Source organism: Microcebus murinus, chromosome 18 (assembly GCF_040939455.1).
Source record: "Microcebus murinus isolate Inina chromosome 18, M.murinus_Inina_mat1.0, whole genome shotgun sequence".
Classification (NCBI taxonomy): Eukaryota; Metazoa; Chordata; class Mammalia; order Primates; family Cheirogaleidae; genus Microcebus; species Microcebus murinus.
Window position 1 is genome coordinate 30,346,559 of NC_134121.1, and position 12,774 is coordinate 30,359,332.

The following is a 12,774-nucleotide window of genomic DNA, read 5'->3' on the forward strand; positions in this document are numbered from 1 at the left end:
TGCAAATTTGTCTGAGGCATATTTTGATAATAAAAATCACTAAACAAAAAACCCGTCAGAACATGTTGCAATTTTGATTCTAGAAATGAAGTATTTATACCTAGAATAAGCTGATATTATTTCAAGTCACCTTACCAATTAAATTAACAAATGCATACATTTATATCCATAATGAGCTCATATAAAGTCAAGATAATTTCCAAAGGTAATTTATTAATTCCTTCTAGAGTATTTTTAAATGTTCACCATATTTCACTACACCTCTCAATTTGTAGTTCTTCACTTTAAAGGAATTCACATGGAGAACTCTGGCAGAAAAATTATAAGAGGAGATTCTCAGGGAAGAAACCAACTAGCATTTTGGGCTTTCAAGGTACTGGATTTTGCCAAGCACACTGGCTCATAATATAAAAACTGTCTTTGCTTAAGGTAGGGAACATGTCTATCTCTAAGCCACTTGAATTCTTAACAAGTACCAATATCTTATGTGTAGTACAAATAAGCATTTGATTTAAACTATTAAAGAAAAAAAATTCATTTCCTTTAGTAAACCACTCAATAGGATTTTTCAGACATTGGTTTTCAATACTGAAAGTTACAAACAGAAAAGAAAGGTGGTATGCAGTTGTGAAAGAAGTGAATAACCCCTTTAAAAAAGGAAAGAAAGAAAATAAAGAAGGAAAGAAAAGAAAAGAAAGAAAGAAATTAGCTGGACAACTAAAAATATCTAGAAAAAAAATTAGCCAGGCATGGTGGCACATGCCTGTAGTCTCAGCTACTCTGGGAGGCTGAGGCAGAAGGATTGCTTTAGCCCAGGAGTTTGAGGTTGCTGTGAGCTAGGCAGACGCCATGGCACTCTAGCCCAGGCAAAAGAGCGAGCCTCTGTCTCAAAAAAAAAAAAAAAAAGCTTGATTTGTATAGTTCTTCTTAGTCATACAAAACACTATAGTAAAAAAAAACAAAAGTAGAAACCAGAGGTAATATAAACTGTGAGACAGAAAATAATTTAGGATAGGCAGATTAAATAACATATACCACCTTTTAAAAGATCATTTTTTAAAATTTTGCTGACAGAAACTATTTCAAAATGATCACAATTTTGAGGTATGTCCTTACTCAGCTTAAGTCTGGACAAAAATATTTTAAATGGCTGCTTACAGAATATGGCCAGAGCTATTTTTGATGGATTATTCATTTCTGAACTTTTTTTTATACTTCAAACACATTTACATGATCAAATAGAAACAGGATATAGCTCAGCTTTAAATATTTAAAAGTAGCTTGCTTGGACTAGATAATAAATAACAAAATGATCAGCCTACAAGGAATTGGTATGTATGTAAATATACAATTATCCTGTACTGTATATACTGTACACTGATACACGATTAAAATTTTTTGAAAATAAAATACTTCACAGAAATTAAATGACCATTAATCAGTTTCTAGGTTGCCCCTTTCCATAATAAATGACACAAAAATAATATTGCTACTATTTTTCACACATATTTAAGATGAAAATATTTTCAACAGAAAATGAGACACCACAATGAAGGCTTCATGAATAATTTATTCCATTTGAAGTTTTGTTTTTTGTTTTTTGTTTTTTTAAAAAGTATAAACCTTTTCATTTCCTCAATCACAATTTGTACAACTCAGTGTTATGGCATTCGGCAGCAATAGTGTTTGTTCCTTATTCTTTTTTGTCACGTTAAAAAGAAAAGTAATTGGACCATATTAAATGTCACTGCTAAACAACAACTTTAAAACGCCCCTTCGTAAAGTGACCAAGCAATTTTGAGAAGGTTGATGCTGACATGTCCAGTAATGACGTTACAATTTGCAGTTTAAACTCAGTAACTTTAAGGTCCACAAATCCAGTTTACTTTGAAAACTAAAGCTATTTTAAAACTTCATGAATACATCAACCTGAGGAGTATTTTAGGTCCCAAATCCAGTTTTTAAATTTATACTCCACAAAAAGAAAATACATATAAAAAAATTTAAACCACAGTTCTGGGCCCATTAAAACACCAAGAAAAACCAAAAGGTTAAGATTTCCAGCTGATTTTTGGGGAGGTGGGACAAAATAAAAATGTATGTTAAAAACATCTTTCCTTAATTTAAACAAACTAAAATCTTAAGAGGAAACCCAGATCAAAATATCACTCATGCAACATTAATGTATTAATAGATTGATATGCAATGCCATAGTGGATGAGTAGCAAATTATATGATGCAATAGCATTTAAAAACTTCCTTTTAATCTATTCAATTTGAACATTTTAAATAATGCGACATAGTATTTTGATATTACAGTATTAACATAGTGCTTGATTAAAGATCTGCAAATCTTTGTAGTAACACATTAAGTTAAAAAATTACCTCAGAAGGTAAATATGAAGATGAAAGGAAAATATTTTAATACAGTAATCTGTGCCATACTGACGACTGAGTAAGAATACAGCTGAGGATAGTTGACTAAGTAGTAAGAGCTTAATTTTAGTGGTTTAAGAAAAGTTTAGAAATATTTAAAAATTACAGCTACTTTAAAATTTAAGGATTACATATAAGTACACTTGGTGGCCTTCTGGCCAAACAATAAGGTGTACAGAAATTTATTCATACAGTGTTAATTCACAGTCCTGATAACTGAATGGCTTGCATAAGAAAGGTATGGCTAGATGTTTCTCACTGGCTGGAAGCAGACATTATATAATTAATTTTCTTAAATGCCAAAATACTGAACTTCCACCCTGTTTTATAATGGATAACTGCACAAAAAAACAGATATTAGCACTGTAACAAAGAAGTCAAGGTGTTGGTAATCCACTGCTATAAAGTATAATATTTTGCTTAACTATTTAAATAAAACAAAACTACCTATACTTGTCTGTGACAGTATATTAGTAACTAGTCAGATCCATCATCCTGCACAAAACGCTTTATTTCTTTTCTGAAATAAGTCTAATGACCTTTTCTAATGGCTATTTAATAACTTTCTATTTGAGTGTTGAACTGATATATGAAGGGAAGAAAAAAACTCTTATCAGTAAATCCTGTGTATTTGGGAACTATTCCCTGATTCCCAGGTAAAAAGGAATTATATACTGGGTTCCCTCCTTATGGCTCCATATAAAAGAAACTATCAGGGAATGATTTTTTAAAAATCTATTTTCAAACTGAGGTGTGGTTACCATAGATTAGTGATTTTAAATAACTGAGAATATAGCTTTCATTTTTTTTAAGTCACTATTGAGCTAAGTATATAAAAAAGGATACTCTTTTTATAGAAATTCCAAATAAGAATCTTTTTCCTCAAATCTCAAATAAGTTTTCTTTTTAAGAAAGTACAGGACAAAACATACCAACATAATCTGTGGTGTGTTAGTATAATTTAAAAACAAATGCAGAGATGTGATCTTTAAATTTAATATCAAAATATGCTAACCATTGGGATTGCATTACAATTTTGAAGAAATGATTGAAAACTTTTGTCACCAATTGTGTTTTCTGGATAGAAAAAAACAAGACTTGCTAATGTTTTTATATACACAATTTGAAGAAGTTATATTCATAAGAAAGTGATATTTAACCTAAGAATATAGTATTTACAAAACAAGTTTCAGTAAAAAAAAAAAAAACAAAATGAAAAAAAAACCAAATTAGAGTTTTGTAAATACAATTGATCTTGTCCTTGTAGATAATTAGTGAACATACAAATAGGAGTTTTGCAAGACTGCTTCCAAGAAATATAGGTAGACTTGGCGACTGTGAATTCAAGTCAGCAATGCAAGTAGGAAGCTAACTTGGGCTCTCTTGTGAGCAGCACTGTAAGAAAGGATTTTTCAAGGGGGTAAAGACTGCATAAACGCAGTTATCTTGGCATGTGCAAACAAGAAGGGGGTAAGTTGTATTGAAGGAAGGGGTGAATTAAAGTCCCTAAAATTCAAGTCCCTTCTTTAGGGAGGTGAGAACCTCCTTGGCATATGCCCTACCTTAATCTGAGCTGTGTAATAGAAAAGTACAGACTCTGCTGTTTGGGACTGCCATCTCCAAACCAAGAAAATTAAATAAATAAAAAAGGCAAAGGGAAACAGGTTAAGTTTAAAAAATGGTTCTTTCACTAGTGGAATAGAGTCTGAATACCAGAATTCACTGAGAATCTATTTACACCACAGTTTGATTGCACACACACACCCATACATATGCATTCTCTCACACACATTCCCAATCTTTAATTTAAAAAAAAAAAAAAGGTCAAACAATCAAGAGTGATTGTTCTCAAAATAATTTGTAAAATGCCTAGAGCTGGGCTAAATTTCAACCTTATAGGAGATCCTGAAGATAAATTTCATAATTAATAATATTCCCATGCCTAAATGTGCCACTGCTAAAACTGAAAAAAATTTAAGCATGTAACATTAAACACCAAAATTAGTTTAAGCATTCAGTAGCAAATGTCTTTCTTGTAAAACTAAGTTTCTCTCACTGGAAATGGCCTGAAATATTAGTCATAGCCCTAAACCATAGTACAAAATATAACTGAAGAATTCTCATTTTATTCTAAGTTAAACCACCTAACAATATCACTTGTATATTGCCATCATGTTATTCTGTAAAGGTGTGATATATAAAATGCTGTAAGACCTGGTACCTTTTCAATTTATAAACACAGTGAACTTCATTACTGTACATGTACTCTGCAACTACAGCTTAGCTGTAAATCCTCCACACACAATGGTATGGACATTATTCCCCCTCTATCCCCATTAAACTGTACATCGAGACAATACAAATTTACTGTCCCACCCACCCCTTACAAAAAAATAATACTCTAAAAGCAACCCTACTGCAACTTTTTAATTAAGACGATTACATATATTTTAGACCAATTGCTTTAAAGCAAGAAGGCAGTATAAACCTTCTAGGAAAATTTTTATAAAAGAGGTTAAGAAATATAAGACAATTTATACATTTAAAAACTTACAATAAATAAGAGATGCAGGCAATTTTGAATACTAGATACTATAATCCGATACAAGAACATCTTGATGTTCTGAAGCCATATGTTGAAATTCATTGTTCCTCATGTTTCCTCTCCATGCTTTTAATATTCATTTAATATGACTGGGTACTATGGCTCATTACTTTTCACAAATACTGTGACTGGAAAAAAAAGGTTAATTTTTGCTACGAAAATGTTATAATACGTTTTGTATGATCAGTCATCATCCTAAAGAGTTCAGTATAGTCAATGAAAAATAGCAGGGTTATAGCCCCTCCCCACAAGTCAAAACAATATTTGTTGAAGTAATAAGAATTAGACCCCATCACAAATGACTTTCACTGAGAAGATAATTGTAACTTAATCCTGCAGCGAAATATCCTTTTTTTCATGTCCTCTTCTTGCACAGTTCTGTCACATGAAGATCACAGCATATTCATGATAAAGTTATATAACTGATTCAGCACCACAAAATGAATTGGGAGACATGAGCGTCTGTCCTGGATTCCAGGGTCACAGGTTAGCCAGGAGAGTGCATTGTACTGTTCCAAAACAAACCTGAAAAGCAAATAAATTATGTAAGTCATGCATTTATTTCCAATGTAGATTACAGAAATAGTTTTCAATTATGGCATCTAAGATTCAAAATTGCCTTAAAAAAAGAGTGGAAGGTATGGAATAGAGAGTCCATAGGGGAGAAAGAGAACTAATAGGGAGAAAGAGAACTAATTTTCATAAAAATTATTCTCAAAGGTAGATTACTTATGTTAGAAAAGCACTTATTCTGAATGATATAACTTATAGAGATCTGATGGTACACAACTGTAAACTCTTGCCAAATATGAGAAAAATATACAAGGATCAACATTACATTCTTTTAAAGTTGCAGTGGCAAACCCTTAATGGTAAAAGAACTATACCTGAGGACATCTGAAGTCTGATTTGAGTCAAGTGGGTGGGAGTGTTTACTGTGAAGCAGCTCGTCAGATTGCACTGAAGGCACGTGGAGGTGCAAAGAGGCCTAAAAAGGTAACAGGTAATCAGTCAGCCAAAAGAAAAAAAGTCTGTTGTTTAGTTTTCCCTTATTCTCCCAATGTATTTTCATCGATGAAACAAATTTTAGTCCTATTTATGAATGAAAGCCACTATAAAAATGCCTTTTCTCTTTGCTTAACTCATTCATTACAGAAGTAATTTTTAAGGGCAAAACTTATTGAATCTTCCTATTTCCTTTTCTATAGCTTTACTGTTTTTGTGACCAAAGAATCCTTTTAGGCCGGGCGCTGTGGCTCACGCCTGTAATCCTAGCTCTTGGGAGGCCGAGGCGGGTGGATTGCTCAAGGTCAGGAGTTCAAAACCAGCCTGAGCAAGAGCGAGACCCCGTCTCTACTATAAATAGAAAGAAATTAATTGGCCAACTGATATATATATATAAAAAATTAGCCGGGCATAGTGGCGCATGCCTGTAGTCCCAGCTACTCGGGAGGCTGAGGCAGAAGGATCACTGCAGCCCAGGAGTTTGAGGTTGCTGTGAGCTAGGCTGACGGCACTCACTCTAGCCCGGGCAACAAAGCGAGACTCTGTCTCAAAAAAAAAAAAAAAAAAAAAAAAAAAAAAAAAAAAAAAGAATCCTTTTAAAACAAGATAAACTGAAAAACTTGAGTACAGTATGTTCCTAGCTTACACAAAACTTAAAACTATGCAGACATACCTAAGTCTAGCACTGAAAAAGTAACAGGAGTAAGCATAAGTAAACATCTTACTTACAATACTATTACTCTTAAACAAAGCTACATTTGACTGAATTGTGAACACTCTAAATAATACAGTACACAGAGGCTTTCTTTTTGCCCATTCAATTTCATAATAGAAGCTTGGTAACAACTGGCACACCTATTTAGGGATGGCAATGAATAGTGAGAGAAAGGAATGTGCTACTCTACATGTCAATTAAATAAATAAAATGAACCATTTTGTTTATAAGTCAACATGTATAATAGTATTGAAAGCTGTGACAAGACAAAGGTGGTGTTCACTACAAAAACTCTAAGTACATTTCATTCTATACACTGTAAAACGTGCTATTTTATATTTAGGTGTTCTATTACAATGATAATATATGTACAGAATCTTGGGTCATACATTCAGGAATATAACCAAAGATATGTATATTTGAGGTATCTGTATATGCTTAATTTATGAGTTATAAATAAAAGCCTCACATTGCAGATCACTACAAATTTAAATACAATATAATTAGTACCAGTTCTCTATTTTGGTATGATAAAAAAGATTTTTAACCATCTAGGTTACAATCCACTATTTCTCCAAGCAAAGAGAAACACACAAGTGGTTTATTGCCTATAGTATGGAAATAAAATGGGACATACGAAAAAAAAAGGTGAATAGAATTATGGTAAGTTATGCCTTACCTGGTAATTCAGAACCAGAAGTCCTAATCTTGTTACATTGTATCTGAGGGTGAATGCCCACTTTACACTATCCTCTCTGCAAATAAATATTGAGTAGAAAAGAATCTGGATAGTCCCTTGGACTTTTTGTGAAGTAGTGTTTCCTTAAAAAATGTGCCCTGAAATACTAAGGTAATAAACTATTAACAGGTGTTACACAATCCTTTTATTGTGTATTAAAATAAGTTTAAGATATGCTAGTTAAACAATGTTATTTACTGCTGTTTTTCAGAGCCTTTAGTGTACATAGATGTATTGTGACTACAAAAGGGGACATACAGTATGTGCTGCACTTCCCAAGGGACCAAAGAACCCTTTGTTTTGTTGGAAGTTCCAAGGACTACTATTCTGCAGAAAATCCCTTGAAAATATGTTCTTGTAATGAGATCTGTATAGGCCACTGCACATATACTGGAAGGGGAAGAAAAGTTATATGACAGAACTAATTATTACCTTGCCTGACACTCTTTTAAATATATTATCTCATTAATAGTCAATTCAGATCACCAACTGTTGTATTCTTTATGAATGTGCTACAGAAGTCCATTGTTTAACTTCAAATGTCATTAACTCAATGGGATGTGGTCCAAGGATATCAAGATTTAATAGCAACAGGCTTAAAAGAAAGAAACCTATTTGTCTTGTACCCATTAAAATATAATCCCAAGAAACTAAAGCATACTATCCAACTTTTACCCTAACAAATAAAAACTGGTTAGCAAATATTTAAATTAGCATGACTTATGGAATAAAAACTCTACTTCTGGTACATTTGCATAAGAATAAGTGAGTCAGATCTGAATTTGTTATTTTGGAACAGTAATAGCACCGCAGCAATAAACTCTGTATAGAGCTTTCACATCTCATTTTATTTTACCACTTTTTTATCTTGACTTCAGTTATATCACTTACTAATGAATTTCTTTTAATAAATCACTACAGCTCTGAGAATCTCATTACTGTACTTAAAAAACTACTCAATAACTTTAACACAGCAATTTATACAAAGCTAGAAAGCTGTTTTTTAAGTAGATAGTAAATGAAACTAAAAACAAGTATTATTACTATAATTATCAATCTTTCCTTGAGGCCAGGAGTTCAAGAGCAGCCTGGGTAACAGAGCGAGACCCCCCCCATGCTACAAAAAATAAGAAACTTAGCCAGGCGTGGTGGTGCACGCCTGTTGTCTCATCTACTTGGGAGGCTAAGGTGGGAAGATCGCTTGAGCCCAGGAGTTTGAGGTTACAGCGACCTACTGTGACTGCACCACTGTATTTCACCCTGGGCAACAGAGCAAAACCCTGTCTCAAAAAAAAACAGAACTTTTTTTTTAAATCCAAACTTTTAACCCGCAAAATAATTCAGCATAACGGCAATAGCAGTGCAATATGATGTAACTCAAAAAAATAACATAATAATCATTAAAAGATACAGGTTTTAGTCTTGAGTCTACTACCAATTTATAACTTTAGACAGATGTTTTTCTGAACTTAAATATGCTCACCTAAAAAATGAGAAGATTAGACTAGAAGTAATATATAAGGTAGGTTTCCCTCAGCTCTAAACTTTCATATGTGCAGTTGAAAATACAGATTGAGCATCCTGAATTAAAAAAAATCCAAAATCTAAAACACTTCTGGTACAAGCATTTCAGATAAGAACACTCAACCAATACTAAGAGCAGGGGCCCCAGCAGTTTGAGTTAAGAATAATTAAGTGCTATCTTAATTTAAAAATTAGTTGTTTTATAATTAGATACTCTCTTTGTGATGTTGTCTAGAGTCACAAGTGGTAACACATTTAAGAACACCAAACTTAGACAAGCCATAAGACTTCAAAAAGCCACATATACTTCTCAAGGCTTAAGTCCTCAATTAAGCTTATTTAGGAACTAGCATAGAAGTAGCAATACCTTAAGAAAAAGGGGACACTGAAATTGTGCTTGAGGACATGCTGACCAGAACCAGTCAGGTAATGGACCCGCTTTGGCAGTTGATACAAAGTAACCAAGGGCCAATGGTTGCTGAAGAATATTAGTTACTTCATCATGAGATTCTGTTGAAAGTAGTCGATCAGTACCCTGACCCTTAAAAAGACAAAATTAAAAGTATATTAGTTCATTTGGTATGGCTATGCACCTGATATAAATACAGAATGGTTATAGCAAACAGTCTCATTACTTTATGATAGCAATTTAACAAAATACTGACAGATATTGAAAAAAATCAGTTGCTATGTACATAAGAGTATTATAATTAGTAATAGCATTAAAAGAATGAGTTTTAAGAGTTGCATGAGGAAATGAATATGCCAGCTGCTTAACACGTTTGTATTTTGCCAAGCCCAAAGGGGGTGTGTGTGTGTGTGTGTGTGTGTGTGTGTGTGTGTGTGTGTAAACCTTTGCAGGTGAGTGAAAAATACAGTATGTTCAATGAAATTTCTAACTTTTTTAATATTCCCTCAATTAATTCCTAAAAATCATACTGCAATCTAAAAGGTGGATTCAATTTAGCTCTGTTCATCTAGCACTATCTATAACATGAAGTTAATAGTGTTTGGAAAACATTATAGTGACAAAAAGGAACAATTACTAAGTGATATTCACTTCCTTTGGATTAGTTAATGTATTTCTCTAATGTATTTATTTTAAGGAAATAGATAAAATATTTATTACATCATTACCTGTAAACAAAAAAATATTTAAATGTTTAATATTTTGGAAATGATATAACAGATTAAGGTATAGCAAAAGTATAATATTAAAATCTAATTATACTTATTGTAAGCTGCAATATAAACATGTGGAAGGAAGGTAATTTGCTAAAAGCAATAACGGTTTTATTAGGGAGGTGGGATTATTGGTGCTTTTCCAAATATATATACACACATATATATATTTATTTCAATAATCTCATTTGTTTGCAGTTAAAAGGGAAAGGAATGGATGCAAGGTAAGACTGGACAAAGATTCTTTCCTACTAGATCTTTTTCATTTATTTTGTATTTGTATTTATTCATGGAGCACAAGTAGAATTTTGCTATCTTGATATATTACAGTGTGGTAAGGTCAGGGCCTTCAGCACATCTATCACTGGAGCAACACACATCATAGCTACCAAGCAACCTCCCACCATTCAACCCCACCCCACCCCTCCGAGTCACCACTGTCAATCATTCTAAACTCTGCTTCCAAGTGTACATATTATTTAGCTCTCCCTTATAAGCGAGAACATGCAGTATTTGTGTCTGAGTTGTTTCACTTAAGATAATGGCCTCTACTTCCAGTGTTGCTGTACAAGACATGATTTCAGTCTTTTTATGGCTGAATAGTATTCCATTGTGTATATATACCACATTTTCTTTAGTCCTCCTTTGATAGACACTTAGGTTCTATCTATTCCCTATCTTTGCTACTGTGAATAATGCTGCAATAAGCATGAGTGCAGGTATCTTTTTTATATATAAATTTCTTTTCCTTTGGGTAGATACCCAGTACTGGACTGCTGGATTGTATGATAGTTCTATTTTTAGTTCTTTGAGAAATCTCCATACTGTTTTCAATAGAGGTTGCACTAATTTACATTCCCACCAGGGTATAAAAGTTCCCTCTTCTCTGCATCCTCACCAACATCTGTTATTTTTTTTTTCATAGCCATTCTGATTGGTGTAAGGATGACATCTCATTATGGTTTCAATTTGCATTTCTCTGATGATTAGTGATGTCGAACATTTTTTCACATGCTTCTTGCTCATTTGTCTTCTTTTGAAAACTGTCTAGTCATGCCCTTAGCCTACTTTATTTTTTTTTGACAAGGAAAGAGGAGTTTATTAATTTGCTGGCAAATAAGGATGTTGGCAGACTCCCATTTCAAAGTACCAATGCCTTGCTTCTGAGCAGAAGTACAGAGTTTTTAAAAGGCTCTGATTAATCTCATAATCCCATTTTTGGCTAAGACAATCTCATGACCTCCACCACCTAGACAATTTCCTTGAACTATCTCCTGTGGGACAAAGAACAAAGGACACTCTCTTGTTCCTCCCAACCACTGACCTGAGGCAGGGATGTAGGTTTTAGTTCTCAAAAAAGGTGAGGGGGTTTTGAAGAGACAGAAAACATTTTTACCCCTTTCAGGCCATTCTCTCTGTTACATATTCCCCACTGCCAATTTTAGTCTTCCTTATCTATGGGAGGAGGGGCAACGTAGTCATCAAGATACTTCCTACTAAACTAGGGCAATGTTTTAGATGGAAGGTACAGATTATCAGGTGAAAAGGGGCATAAGCAATAAGTACAACTGTGAGGACTGAGAAGGCAAAATGAACTGTTGCCTTGCACACGATGCCCAATACAGGGCTGGGTTAGAAAAGAAACATGGGACTCTAAGTGCAGAGCTATTATTAATAGTTGTACCCTGTAAGTCATCCAAGAGATGGGCTTCTGCAGATTCAGATTCAGAAATCATGTACAGAAATACTTTAACCAAACGAGGTTTAGGATAACACACCCAGTAGCAAGACAGATCAACAGAAGAGGTGATAGCCCAGGGAAGTCCTCACTATGGAGTTGTCTCTCTATCCTATAGACAGAATCGAAAACTATTAGTAAAAATATCAACATTTTCATTTTTATTTTTCTTAAGCAGATACTTTAGATCACCCAAGGCTGGACTCTCCACTGGAGGCTATACCTCTTTACTTAGGTATGATGAACCCAAGGTTTCACTTCTGACAATTTCAATGAAGTGTGAGTTGTTAGAGGCACGTCATAGGGTCCCTTCCATTTTTGAGGGACCTAAAAGAGGCAAACTCATGCATAGTGGTTAGCACCTGCCCCACTCATTTGACATACTGCTTTACTCTATCATCTTTTACTGATGATTATGTTACCATACTTACCTCGGGGTGCTAGGAAAGGTCTCTCATAAAGTATTTCTTAAGGGCTTAACTTAAGCCTGCTTCTAAAGGGCTACCCTTATCCAGAGAAAGGCAAGTGGCAATGCCTTATCCCACTTTAGGTGGGTTCCATGTAATTTCCATTCTAGAAATAGGGCTTTGTTTACTTGCTGGGTTGCCTCCCAAAGGAGGGTTCATTATCGCTCTGTATGGAGGAAAGGAGCCTATGAACATTTTGATCATCTGTGGCATCAGAGTCCACTGTGTCCAGCATTTTGGGGAAACAGTTTATGAGGTTCCCACTGGGGGTCCACTCGAAGAAGTTTATGCATGACCATAGGACACTGTGTAGTAGATCCAAGTGTAGACAGTGAGAAGTAAAGATTCCCCCCCAATGGGCAC

General features: G+C 34.0%; 1 protein-coding gene across 1 annotated transcript in view; it reads right to left on the reverse strand.

The window, feature by feature from the left end:
- Positions 1-1,550: 1,550 nt before the first annotated feature.
- MED13 (mediator complex subunit 13) overlaps positions 1,551-12,774 on the reverse strand; it is a 104,478-nt gene continuing 93,254 nt past the window's right edge. The window contains exons 28-30 of the mRNA XM_012772393.2: positions 9,392-9,565; positions 5,929-6,029; positions 1,551-5,566 (exon numbers count right to left, since the gene is read on the reverse strand). Coding sequence (XP_012627847.1) covers positions 5,434-5,566; positions 5,929-6,029; positions 9,392-9,565 — 408 coding nt within the window. The 3' untranslated portion in view covers positions 1,551-5,433. The remainder of the gene's footprint in view (positions 5,567-5,928; positions 6,030-9,391; positions 9,566-12,774) is intronic.